Source organism: Ambystoma mexicanum, chromosome 13, assembly GCF_040938575.1.
Source record: "Ambystoma mexicanum isolate Mex_15411 chromosome 13, UKY_AmexF1_1, whole genome shotgun sequence".
NCBI lineage: Eukaryota > Metazoa > Chordata > Amphibia > Caudata > Ambystomatidae > Ambystoma > Ambystoma mexicanum.
In genome coordinates this window covers 689,236,753-689,251,390 of record NC_090938.1, presented here as the reverse complement: position 1 = coordinate 689,251,390, position 14,638 = coordinate 689,236,753, and the positions used below count along the sequence as shown (strand labels likewise).

At 45.4% G+C, this 14,638-nt stretch overlaps 1 protein-coding gene across 1 annotated transcript in view; it reads left to right on the top strand.

The window, feature by feature from the left end:
- MIEN1 (migration and invasion enhancer 1) overlaps positions 1-13,213 on the top strand; it is a 70,095-nt gene extending 56,882 nt beyond the window's left edge. Inside the window, exons 3-4 of the mRNA XM_069634738.1 lie at positions 11,975-12,051; positions 12,834-13,213. Of these exons, the coding sequence (XP_069490839.1) occupies positions 11,975-12,051; positions 12,834-12,917 (161 nt within the window). The 3' untranslated portion in view covers positions 12,918-13,213. The remainder of the gene's footprint in view (positions 1-11,974; positions 12,052-12,833) is intronic.
- Positions 13,214-14,638: the final 1,425 nt, after the last annotated feature.

Here is a 14,638-nt window from a genome sequence, read left to right as displayed (position 1 = left end):
TGCCTTGACAACTGCTGGACTTTTTGTGTTTTTTGGCTATAGTTTGTGTCCACTGCCCGTGAGCTGTGTGATGAAGGTAATGGGCTCCCCATGCAGAGAGTGAGGAATCTGTAGTTAGTATCGCTCGAACTGATGGATTGTGAAAGGGTTTTCCTTTTAGCAAGTTGTCCTTGGACCACCAGTGAAGAGCTTGTATTAAGGTTAGCAAAACAACCACTAGATCGTCCCAATGACCGCTTGCCCGAGACCATTGCTTTGCAAACTACTCTTGCATTGGGGGCATGCACAGCCGTGGGTGTGGAACTAGGTAAGTGCATGAGGCCATCATCCTAAGTAGGCGCATTGCCTTCTTTGCCTTGCATACAGTTATCTGGCGACTGGCTATATAGTGAGGTACTTGCAACAGCATGTTTTGTGCTCTCTCGTTTTAGGGGAAGACCAGCTCCTCTTCTGTTTTAATGATTGCTTGCAGGAATTGTTTTATTTGACTGGGTGCAAGACTTAATTATTGCTCGTTGATAGGGAATCCGAATTGGAACAGTAGGTTGATTGTTTGTTGGGTGTTGTATTTGCATATTTGTGGAGTTTCTCCTGTTGTCAGCCAGTCGTCTATATAAGGGTACGATGGGATTGACTCTCTGCATAGGTGCGCCGTACCACTGCTAGTACCTTTGTGAACACCCTTGGAGCTGAAATACAATTTACCATGTGCAGCAGCCAATGCTCCATTAACTTCCTGGACCTAACCATCCTAAATAAAGAAGGGAAATTACTCTGCACACTGTATAAAAAGAGCACAGACGGAAACATGCAATTACCCTTTGAAAGCCACCATCCCAAAAATGTGAAGGAAAATCTCCCATACAGACGGTACCGCAGAAAATGCTCCGAACTATCTGAATATCAACATCCTGGGGATCAATTGGAGGAGAAAGAACAAGAGGCTACCCAAAAAGCCTGCTGAAAAATGTCAGAAAGAGAGCTAAATGCACTCCCAGAGATGCCTTACTAATCCCAAAGGTCAAACGGTGATGATGAGAATTATGTGTAACAACTTTCAGACCAGACACCCGCAGAGTGAGAACAATAATTAAGACATTCTGGCCACTGGTACAAATAAGCATGCCAGGGGAACCACTACCACGCATGGCCCTAAAGAGATCAAAAACCTAAAGGATTATCTGGCACATGCCCGCATGGTGTAAACATGAAATAAGAAGCTCCCTGTGGAACCTGAGAGAGATCATTGGCCATTACTCTTGCGGCAACTGTACGGTATGCAGGTTTGCAAAGAAAATGAAATCTTAAAAAATGGTTGAAAATGAATGGATACTTGGACACTTCTCAAACTGCAAACCGTGCAAAGTGGTCTACGTGATAGAGTGCCTATGTGGTTTATGCTATGTGGGGCAAACCAGACGTCCAGTGAATAAAGGATTGGTAAACATCGCTCGAAAATCAGATGTAAGGTTCACTCAGCACCTATGGTGCCAAATTCTATAGAGGTCCGCATTGGACCTGATGAAATATTATGGCCAAAGTGTCAGAAACAGCTGTGAGAGCGTGAACGTCAGTAAAACAATGCTTTCCTCTAGCCCTGAAGGAGGAAGGAGGGTAACCATAGAGACGGGACGAGCCCTGCAGCTTCACAGCTCTGTAGCCTGAACCTGAAGCCTGAGCCCCTCTGCCCATCTGATTCGACTTCTCCCACGGGAGAGCTGGAAGCTGAGAGCCGGGAGCAGTGAGCTGAGACAAATATCCTCTGGCAGGGCGACAAACGATAAGTGGCTAGCAGTGCAGGAGCCCAGTGTAGTGTGGTGGTTCTGCACACTACACAGCCTGAACCGCCATATCCCCGCTATATTCCATAATCCCCAACAGCTTTTTGCCTCCTCCTATCCCAACTCTCCCCACTAATCCTGACACCCCGGTTGCTGTTTCACTCTGCTGTGGTGAGTGCAGCCCGCACCCCGCGATTACGCATAGGGTCTGTGATGAGAGCGGGGGAGTGTGAAGAGAGTTGTGGAGTTGGGGGGAGGGTGGATGGTTTTGGTGGAGAGCATGCCCTTACCAAGAGAGAGCACAGGCGTGACATTTCTCACAGGTGTGTCCTGCTCCCTCGACCTCCTACTACAGAGCCCAGCCTCTGTTTGCTGTCCCCCAATTGACTCAGGCGGTACAAGGGTTTCTCTCTGCTTTATACATATTTTGTATCCCGATATATTACATAGTGCCCCAAGCGACGACTCTGACAATTATGCCCACCAAGAAGAAATGCACCTTAAGTAGTGGGAAACGGACTCGTAGCCGACAAGGCCGATCAAGGCTCGGAGCCGAGCCTCCCGGGCAAAAAAGGGCAAATTGGACTACACAAGTAGTACCACCATTACTTCACAACAGAAACGTACTGGACTGTGGGATCTCGCACTTCTATCTGGAATGCCCATGATGGGAACCACAGAAACCAACACTCTAAATACCCAGACTGTACAGACCATTCAGCCGACCGACACCCAATGCTCGATTTCTGAACCTATGGAGAACGGCAGCAGCAGCCTTTCCCACTGTTCAGCAACTATGGATAATTACGGTTCTCTACTCAAATTGTGTAGAAGCTTAAAGTAAGCCATCCTGCCCGACACGACCACCCTCAACTTGTGGTGATTTATTTATTTATATTTATATAGTGCGCAAGCAGCCCAGGGGCATTGAGGCGCTGTTACTTGCAATAACTTAGTTACATGGTACAGGCATGAAAGCGATTGTTAACACATTATGAATACTACAAGATATCGTACTGTTACAGATATTGCATTGGGACGTATATTACAACATATATGATAAGTATTCGTGCTGGTGTGTCGGGTCTTATGTGAAGAGGGTAGTTTTCAGAGTTTTGCGGAAGGTGGTGAGGGAGGCCTTCCCTCGGATAGTGGGAGGTAGGGCATTCCAGTGAGTGGGCGCGAGATAGGGGAAGCTGGATCCGCCCGCTTTTTCTCTTTTTACTAGTGATGAACTAAATATCTCGGTCACCCCAAATTTGGAAGCACTTGTTTCCCCGCCAGAGCCTCCTAACTATTGCAGTGGGGATGAGACCTTGTCTATTGCTATCAACCATATGTCCCCTGAGGGGAATTCATTACTTGTGAAAATGGAGGCCCTGCACGAGTGCAAATATTGCGGTGGAACAATTGGAGCTTAAACTTCTGTTGACCAAGAGGTGGGAGTAATTCTCAATGACAGTGTGAAGGGCGAGACTAATGAAATCGGTTTGACAACCAACACCTCAAAATTAGTAGCAGGGAAAACTTGCTTGTGAAAATGAAGTGGAGCACACAGCGGACTGCATCATAACCAACCTCGCGATTATCCACTCCGACTCACATTGTGGGAGCTTCAGACAGCAACGCTATCAATGCATTATACAATGAAATCTCTGATTGATAGTCCTATTTATGCGCCCAAAAAACAATACAAACCTGTAAACATCTATAACCGTGATATTAATATGAAAAGAGTAGCTTTCTTGAGCTCCTCTATAAGCTGCCCATCTGGAAACCAGGACACACCAATTATGATATCACCTGTCACTGCAAACAGGGTGGTTACAAAAGATCAATTCCGATGGCACCCGACACCAAGTTTCTCTGCATGGCCCATTGGATGAGTGGGTACATTCGGTCCAGACAAATACTCCATACCCCATTTTAATGGCTCTGCCTACAATAAGGCAACCAGAAAGCACAAGCACTGGGAGTACAGAATTCACTAGACCGATGCAAATGCCATCTTTTCCTCAAGTTTTGCCAGGTCTCAACCAATTACCAGACTACCTAATTCAAACTGATGAGAATTTCTTCTCCTCTATGGGCAAACTAGTAAAACCTGAAGAAATTCATCCGAAAAGAGTCCTTTCCTTAACCACACAAATCTTCTCTCTCTATGGAAAACTATTCCCTGTTTGGCTGCAATTACAAACTGTGATATTGTTTGCATCACACTGCCTAAGCGGCACAGTGTGTTGAACTGGGTACTTATAGATCAGCTGCTGTGGCCTCATTATTGTGGACATGTGCTGAGAACCTGAAATCTTTGGGCCTAAAGAACATTGGCTGCAAGAGGAATAATGTGGACAAATGCTATGTATATCCCAAAACTCCCGCGCTGATCAGGTGTCTGAAGGAACAGCCTCCCACCCAGGAAAAGAGGAAGACCGGTTACAAGTCATATTGCACGTGTCCACATTGTGGGAATGATAGGGGGATTGTCTCCAGTGAAATTCTACCTGAGGTCAGGGGTGCTGTCTGACAGCATGGGCAGGATGCTGCACTTGATTGGCTATGCTGGAATACACATGGCTTTCGTTCCTTCCTCGCCCACCCTATTGGCATGGCCTTTGTTGGAGAGGGTGATCTATTTTTATTACAGGAGTCTTGGGCCAGGGAGGCTTTCCTCATTGATGACTACAAACCCCAGCCACACGATGGGAAAGGGGCAGGCTGCGTGGGGGCTTAGCAATTGGTGCCCAGGCCAAGTATACACTTAAGACGTATGCTATGGCCACATCTTCATCTTATGTTATGACTGCCACTTTCGTAGCCTCCCATAATAGAATCCTCATCTTCAACATCTATGACCACCTACCGGGGGTATTTTGATGATGGGGATTGTTATAAGCATTGATAAAACGTTGGCAATTTGGCAAGAGACTTGTCCTAAGGGAAGGACCATTATTGCTGGGGATTTGAATGCCCCCAGCCTTGTGCAAAAGATTTCGGCTCTTTCAGGTGGGCATGATTCCATCTCTGCGGGTGGAAATTTGGCGTCCGCATCCCCCACTGATTCTATCTGGCTGAACCTGTTCGAGGTGCGTGACCTTATTTGCCTATTTTTTTTTTTTTTAAAGGAGATAATTCAACCCCTAAAGGTGCCTGGTCTAATGGAATCAGTACCACTTGCCTGGACTACATCTTTGTTGATAGACTTAATGGGGAAAATGGTGGAGATCTCATTACTACGCTAAACCCTGTCGGTGACCATACCACCCTATGTCAGACCTACAACGTGTCGTCCCCCGACTTTTGAAACTTATGCACTCCTCTGTTTAGATCAGCACACAGGGCCACCGTATTATATTGAATAGTAGCAATGTGGGGCGCATTAGCAATTTTACACAACATAATCAATGCCTTCTTACAAATGGCTGACCAACCACAAGTGGGACATATCTAATGGCATGCAGTTTCTCAATAACAAATTACATCTGAGCCGTAGTTTAACTACTCCTCTCACCGACCATTCGAATAACTTTGATTTTGCTGTCCATCATGCGAAAAAAGCAAATCGAAAAAGGTGCAATGCCATTAAAAAAAATCGGTGGAGTATGGTTTTGAGGAGAAAAAGAGCCTATTGGCCCATCTTTCAACCAGGTACAACAATTGGCAGCGTTACCATAAATCTACAATGATTAGTGCTGACTGGAAAGGATTGTTCCAGCTTTTAAGAAATAATGATGACCGAAAGTTCTGGTCAATGGACAGAACTTTCATAAATGGCACCAACAATCTGAACAAGAATCCTATTAACATATGGAGTTGGATCAATGCCATACTTTCACTGTACAATAAACCGGATGTTAATAAAATATCAATAACATATAAAACCAGTACCACCTTCTGTATTGGCTTTGAGCATGTTGACATTGTGACGATTATCAAAGCTTTGAATAGCTCACGTACTCCGGGTCCCGATATGATGGCTGATGTGAATTTGGACGTGTTTGAAGGGGGCGTCAAATTGCCTTTCGATACGTGCCCTTTGGCATGCGAAAGGAGGGCTTTTTTTTTATTTATTTTTTTTAGATGCTGTGTTTGAAACAGGGCTGGTCGACGCCTGTTTCAAAGACCTGTCATGCGGGTCGCGACGGCCCAGAGGACAGGAATGATTTGGAGGACCTCTCCTTAGATGCCGCGTGGCTATGAATGGTCGATGACGTGGTCTGCGTTCGGCCGTGGGATATGTGCTTAGTGTGGCGTGATGTGCCGCCAGGGGATTTCTATGCCACAGGACCGCTGGCTTGCTAACTGAAGTCGGGGGGGCTCGCACATGAGATTCTTTCAAACCCTGATCGCCCTCAGCGTCACTTAGGAAGTCACTGGATTCCCCCGCCATGTCTATGGAGGCCTCGGCCTGCATGGTGCGGGCGGCTCAACGCTTGGTTCGATAGTCCTTCAAGGTATTAGGACGGAAAAGGCTGCAGGACTTGCAATTCCTTTCAGGGTGATCCTTGGTAGCCAGTGATTGCACACTTTTTTTGTGTGCGTTTTGTGCCTCTTTCCACGGGTATGTCCTATTACAAGATGGGCAGAATTTAAATGGTGTGTTTTTCATGGCGAGTGGAAAAGTCAGCACAGTGATGAGAGGGAAGATAAGGGGTTAGATTAGGCATTCTCTAAAAGGAAAAGAAGCGTATGACCTCCCTGCACTCTCCCTACTGTAAATGGCCCTGTGTAGGCTGCAGTCACTGTCTGTCGAAACGGTTATTAGCGTCGACGATGAATATTGCACAAATGGAACTGTGATCTCCCCAAAAAAGGCCCCTCGTGTGAAAATTAGACAGAGAACATAATGCATTTTCTTTTATTCTGTCCTTTATACTATTACGCTAGGAACAGATATTTTAAGTCGTTATTCAGGCACAGATCAATTAGAACTGTAAACGATGTCTTAGCACTGTGTGTCAACGTAAAAGAGGATTTAGCAGTACAGGTTGTGATTTACAGGGCAAGATTACATTGTATTATTTAAACTTGTTAGCTGAATATTAATGTGGGTGAAAACAGTTCCTTGAAATCAAGAGTTTACGACCACTTTAGATTCATATTATTATTATTGAGCCCATTATTCTTAAAATACTATGCACTTTTCTTATACCCAAGAGATTTTATAAAAACCATATGAACGTTTTTTTATGATCGAGTTTTATCTTTTAAACTGTATTAATGTGAAATACATTTTGCAAATAGTTATGATAATGTATTATGAATCTGTCTGTTTTTGGTTCAGATTTCTTATTTTTTTCCCTTTGTGTTGCTCATATGGTCTGTTGACCGAAATAAAGCTAAACTGACTGACTGATTACACATGCCAGCAGCTCTATACCCATAGCAAAAATGTATGGTGACAGCGGACAACCCTGACTGGTGCCCCTTAGTATGTTAATCGGGGCAGAGAACATCCCATTAGCGCTACGTCTCATAGTCAGTATTCAGAGGTTTGCCATTACCAGGTGAATAAACATAGGCCCAACTCTGAATGCTTTCAACAGTTGATTCAGATATTTCCAATCCATGCAATCAAATGCACGTCTGGCATCCGAAGCGGCCGCGGACAATTTCTGACCAGTTTGAACGCCCCATTTGATTAGACTAATCGCTCTTCTGATGTGGTCTTGCGCATTACGACCAAGTATGAAATCCGATTGATCCGGATGAATAATCCTCTGCAGTACAGCCATCCGTCGCATAGCTAAGATCTTTGTATATATTTTGGCTTCCCCCATTAAGAAGCAAAGTAGGTTGATAACTTGTACAATCAGCCGGTTCTTTGCTAGGTTTGCGCAGCAATTAAGTAATGGAGAGACCTATCTCCTTTTGAGACCTTCCCTGTCTCCAAAATCTTATTAAACCGCTTGGTCATTGGCTGCACTAACCAGGGCTGAAACAGCCTAAAAAGCCTATAATAACCATTTCCAAAGGCGTCCGGGCCTGGAGCTTTTTTGTGAGGTAAGCTATTTATCGCCTTTCCGACCTCAGCAGGAGTAATTGGAGCGTCTAACAATTCCCTTTCTTCACTTGATAGCATCATCATTTAATTCTAAAATATACTTCCTACCTTTCCGTTTATGCAATTTAGCTGCCAGAAATCCATTAGCCTTATTTCCTTTTATATAATAGGACTGTTTCGCTTGTATTAATAATTGAGCCAATGGATCTGCTAAGTGTGCCTTGAGTTGTTGTTGCACTTTAACTCCCGCAAAGATTTCAAGGACCCCTTACTTTCTGTGCACTAACTCGTACCGATTCCCATTCCCTCATGTAAGCTGCTGTTTTCCCTATAAATTCCCCTTGCACCAGCGCCTTCCCAGCATCCCATATCCTTCTCCAGTCCATATCACCTACTTTATTTTCTTGAAAATAATTCCAGAGCACCTCCTCGATATGATCTCTGATCGAAATATCCCCTAAAGCCAAATTGTTCAAACGCAGTTGCTTCCTCCCTATTCCCTTCGGATTAGCAACCTGTATCCTTGCCCACACTGCACTGCCCTTGCAGGCCCCTGCTTGGTGGCTCTGTATCCCACTCTTGGGAGTTGCCTGCACTAGCATTTAGCCTGAGGTGTTCTCCCCTGGCTCCACTTAGTGCTTCCCTCCACCAGCACTTGCCACTCCTCTCCTCCCCCTTATCTCCTGCACTTCTCCTCACTGCACTTGCACGCCCCAATGCCACAAGGCCTAGTAGGACCATGACTGTATTTTATGTTTTTGCTGTTATTTTTGCCCTGTTCCCTTCCCATTTAGCCGTGTAGCGCTTTGAAACACTATTCATCTATATAAGTGTCTAACAAATGCTCAAAAATAAAATGCAGCAATTGAGAATCCCCTCCACTTTTTACTTGAACTTCATAAAGGCCCTGTGGCTTCCTGAGAAAAATAATGATCGTCCTGCTCATTAGGTGCATATGATGCGACTAAAGTAAGTAGCCGTCCTCAGTTCTATCCCTTTGATAACTAAAAATAACTAAAAATCTCCCATCCGGATCCCTAAAAAGGAATTGTTTGGAAAAATGAACCCCTTTTCCAACGAGAATAGCAACTCCCCTCTTTTTACAACGGCTAGTTGCAAAATATTCTTTGGGGAATAATATACTTCTCATTCTTACTTTGTCGATAAATAACAGATATGTTTCTTGCAACAAAAAAAACGATAGAGGCCTTCCTCTCTGTTAATCGTCTCCTTATTGAGCGCCTCTTTGAAGGGGATTGAGCACTCGTACATTCAGGGTTGCAATGCCTAATTCACCCATCTCCTATAGCTATTCTTTGCGCCCTGTAATTATGCTTCATCAATATCAGTGTGTGTGTCTATATTCCCTTTCTCAGTCTTGATCATGTCGCCATATATCACAACCGGTTATATGTAATGTTATAACCCTTTTAACATACTAGATAACACAGAACCAAAACGTATTTAACCACTCAACTTTCCCACAGGAACAAACCTGTCCACAGAGCCAAGGGGTCTGACTCCGTGCCCAGGACCGCCCCGTTTCAAAATGTGCCCTATAACATCTTGCTGTACCCCAGAAGCGAGCCATATATCAAAATTCAGCTAGAACAGCTTACCCCTGAAACCAAGCCAAAGCTGCTAACATCCTCCCCCACCATACCAACCAAAGTACAATCCCCTCGCCACCTTCCTGTTCTCACACCAGATTCCAGATGCCAGTACCTCAGGTGACGGACCAAAGCCAATCCACTGTTCCCCTTCCCTTTGGGTAGGGATGACTTCTTTTCCAACCCTCCTTCTCTGGAAATGTCTTCATTCGCCTATCCCACTCTCTTTCAGGAGATGATTCCTTGCGAAGCCCACCTTCATCCTGTCCCGTTAGTTCTGCAACTTTCTGCTCTATGGCTATGCTATAGGACTTCCCTTGGTACCTGAACTTCAGCCTACATTGGAATGTCCACCTCTATTTCTCATCCTTTTCTCTCAGTCAATTCATAACCAACCTCCGTGCCCTTCTCTTCTGAAACTTTGCTTGATCTAGATCCTGAAACCGTAGTATTGATGCCTCTGGGAATCAGATCCTCTCCTGCTTCCTTGACGCTGCCATGATTTTCTCTGAGTTGGAACAGGTGGACCCAGGTAAGAACACGGGGAAGTGGGGAAGTAGATTTCTGCTTTGCTGGTACTTCGAGTAGACCCGGTGTGTTCGATCCAACACTATTTCCACCTCCTATGTATTGACTTGGCCAGTTCCCCATCGGCGATGTGTCTAGGGATTCCTCACAGTCTGATATTATTCTGCCTAGATCTGTTTTAGCATCTTCTTGCTTTGCCAGGATATATTCTAGCTGTTGCTCAAGACCCACCATCCTTTCCGCGAGTGCAGCCTGTTCATGCCCTTGATCATAAAGGGTTGTTTCCGCCTCCTCCAGTCTTTCTCCTGCTGCCAGCACGTGTTTGTCCAGTTCCGCTATAGATTTTGTTACGGTCACAGCACTTTCTTTGATTTATTTTTTTAATTTTGGAGAGCATTATTTGCTATTCTGATTTCATCGTAAGCGCATCTTCCATCTGTAATTACGAACTTTATTGCACACCTGTCTCCCAGCTCCATAGACTCTTGTCCAGGCCTCAACCGCCGGAGAGCGTTTCTTTATGCGGCCGGAATCAACATCCCACTCCCGTGCGCCATCTTTCCAAATTTTGCTGGGCTCGCAGCAGGCGGAGTGGCAACAACCGGCCCCCAGCTTCAGCCTACATCAGACCGCTGACAGCGGCTGGGGTAGACTCTTGCTTTTCCCCACTTTTTAAGGGTGGCAGGGATTAGGTTATGGGCAATGGTACACAGAGCTCACAAAGGAAGCAGCTCCATGCTTCCCTGGTTCGCCACGCCCCACAGGACTGCACATTTTAAACCACAGGTTGGCTGGGCCATTTTACTGTGCCAGCAGACGGAAACATGCCCTTACTGTGCTGAGCTACCTCCCTGATGGCGTTGCTCCTGGCATGGGCCACCTTATCGGTGAGGATGCCTATGGCTGTATTTAGAAACTATCTGGCAGAAAGAGGGAGAAAACATAATGTTTGATTTGAGGGGAAAAGGAGAGAAAGTATAACTTGTTGAGGAAAAAAATATTCTTATCTAAAGTGTAATTTGCTTTCCTATAGAATGACCATTGTGAGTATGCCAAATGTGGGAGTAAGCTAATGTTTAAAACGTGTTTTCTTAGTAATTGCCTTTTTGCTGTTGCACCCAGTGAATGGACCTACCCTTCAGGCCATGAGGGGATTTGCAGGTGCCCTATCTTTGCATTTTTTCTGTGGGCGCCCAGACTCTTTTGGTATTATTGGCCCGAGATTGCATGTCAGTGCTGTGGAGCTGATTGGGGGCTGTGACACATTACCCTGCCTGACCTTGATGGAGGATGGTGGGTTCACCAAGGGGTGCCACAAGCCACGTGATGATGGGCCCTGGGGTGATCTGGGGAAGATCTCCCTCGGTACTTCCTCCATGCCACCTGCTTGATCGCATTACATTGCCATCACAGATCCCTTTAAGGGGATCTTTTAGTGATGATCCAGGTGTGCCATCCACCCCTGCTTATCTGTCCCCTCCTGACATGGGTACAGAAATCCAATCTAAAGCCATACGGGGAAGGAGCAGGATCCGAACCGGGGATAGAACACTCATTCGGTCTCCCCGAAAAGCTCCACACTCACACAGCTATGACCAATTAGGCTAAGAGAATCCAACTGAGGGCAGGGGGGGGGGGGACACACACACGGGGACACACACACACACACACACACACACACACACACACACACACACACACACACACCCCCCCCCCCCCCCCCCCCCCCCGGAGAACCTTTTATTTGGACACACTTGCACTTCCCTGAGAGCCACCACTTTCTTTTTAAGTTGATCTTAAGCAATGCATACATTCTAGAGAATCATGATGACAACTCTGTGATTTAGTTAATGGCATCCCTGTTAAAGCTTTGGTTTTTCACATCCTCATGTTGGGTGATTTGTGTGCTGATCATTGTCACCCACCTGGCAACTAGGGTTAGTGCTCTATTCTTCCATGACTCCTATTATAAACATTGATGCAACTCATATTTCAGTTGTAAGATATATTCATGCTGTGGTCCACCATCATAGACTTTCTTCTACTTTCAGGAACCTTTGAAATCAAGATAAATGGCCAAATAGTTTTCTCCAAACTCGAGCTTGGTGGATTCCCATATGAGAAGGATGTGAGTATAACAGCAGGTTTCTGCAGGGGCTCTGGTACTCATCCTGGTGTCTTTATCATTGTGGGTCTTGTGGTTGTACTATTTGACATTCATTCATCCTACGATTTTATTCCCTCTGGAATAACTTGGCCGCTGATGTATCTCGGTCAGGCTATTCCTGTGGTACACTATCTACACCCTGTGGGATTCACCGAGCATCTGCATGCACAAAATATAAGGCTACACGTTTCTAAATGAATCGGGCGTTCAATGACAGTCCATGGTTGAGTGCATGGTGTTGTGCTACTCCAGGTGAAACTGCTGACCTGAGATGTTAAAGCCTTTGCATACCTTTGCCAATCTGCCTAGGATATCCATGGAGAAGGAGTGCAAATCTTTCCGCCTCTCCTTTACCAATTCTGTGGAACAGGTGACCAGTTCAGTATTCCTTTCCTGGCATGAGCCATTGACTCCTAGAAGTGAAATACTTTGTATCCTTGTGCCATGCAACCCAAGAGTTGACGCTGTGGCCCCATGACCATTCCATAATCCATGCAGACCTGGTGGTGACAGTCTTTTTATTGCTGTTCTATCTCCTCACAGTGCCTCCCAGGAGGTGACTGCATCCCTGTGACTATCCCATTATACAGTCCTGGAGGTGTACGTCTCTCTATCCCTGTGGCCACCGCCATAGCCTGCATGCTTGTATAATTATCACACTCAGTTCTTGCATTAATTCATTTTCTCATGTATGTCAAACACCCCCTTGGATGGCCATTTAATTTCAATTTTGTTTTTCACAGCTGATGGAAGCCATAAAACGAGCCAGCAACGGGGAACCAGTGGAGAGAATCACCAATAGCCGTGCTCCTTGTGTCATCCTGTGACCACCTGTTTGCCTCTCTTTGCCATCCTCGGAGGGCCCCTTAACGTACTATGGACTCTGACCGCCCTTTGTCTCCTTTTTAACCCTTTCATGTATGACTGCCACATGTGCCCTTTGACTTCTGGGTGACCTCTCTTGTGACATCCTGTTGATCTTTGTAAGTTCACCTGGATTCCCATGTCAACTATTGACCTCCTGGTGATCTTGTGTCAGCATGACATCTAGCTGAGCTCCACATATCACTTTGTGACTTCCACTAACTTCACCAGTGATTATTAAATGTTGTTGACCTTCCAATGTCCCCTTATGGACCTCACTGTGGCTTTTTATCTTCCTTGTGGGAACCTGTGCTATTCTGTTAACTGTCTGTCACCAAGTAGCCGCCTATTTTCTGCCTTCTCTTGCCTGTGACTTTCTGATCAGTGCTGTGCCACCATGCGAAAGTCTGTTGTACTGTCTCATGCTTGTCTTAGACATTTGCTCCCACTCTTTGTCTCTTTCCGTAGGGGGCAGAAGTGAGGTTGAACAACAGTCGTTATGTGTATAATAATACCAGGTGTGCTTCAGAACGTTCCACGGTCAGGCTCCGAGTAACATCCCTTATACTGCAAAGTACAGAATCTCAATGTATACCCTATTTTGGTGTATACAATCCTTTTATATTTAAGGGTATGGGCTAAAACTGGTTAAAATTGTTTCATAACGCCTCAAGCATGCTGTTGGTGAACACCGGAGACTCTCCCAGTCAGACAGGCATTGAAACCCATTGGTAATGGATGCCTCCTGCCCACTTCCAGTGGGACAACGCCATATGGACATCATTATTTTAAAATTGAATTTTAATATCAAGGGCTGACAAATCTTACAAGTACTATCCTGCATCAATGCTGTGAGCGAACCCCAAGCAATACAATGTCAATTTATTGTGTGTGTTCTTCCATCAGGATGTAGGCTCGCTCCTCTTGCACTTTCTAAAAATGTATATTGTATTTCCAGCATTTAACATTTTGGTGTGATCTACAGAGGGTGGTGGTACCTTGAAATGTAATCTGTCTATATGTCCCTGCGTTTCCAGGATCATTCTCTGATGGTACTCTGGTGTTTGATGCCTGCCGGAAGAGGTGTTCACTTGCTGTTGCTATGTGTGGATGGTTTAGTTGATGTAAATGTGTGTTGAAACATTGACTTTGAGCATGTCAGTGCAGAGAGCAATCAGTGGAACCCACAATGGGCTTTTGCAGCATGCATCTGGTGTGGAAACCTCTGGTAGTGGTGTGCCTCAGTTTGGGTAATTGCAAGGAGTATTTTTAAGTCAACCTATGTTGGGTTGGTATTCATGGCAGCAGACTGCATTCAGTGTACAGCCCTGAATCGTAGCAGAGAAAGAATGGGAAAGAAACGTGGGCGCTGGAAGCAGTGGGCACCAGGGCAACGATGGAGTGAAATTGCTCAACTAGAAAATAACCGTAGGGGCATAAAGGATAAATCACACTGGCCAAAGCCTTAGTGAGACATCTAAGGGCAAAACCACTGTGGGGGCAAACCGCACTGGGACACCTGGGAGACAAATGCATGCAGAGAGACCGCTTAAGTGAAATCACAGCAGAGCTTAACCACAGTGGGACAATCCTGAGCAAAATGTATGCCAGGGAAAATCAGCTGGCCAATTGAAACAAACTGCCATCCCACTTTAAGGACAGACATCCTATGTTCACTCATATA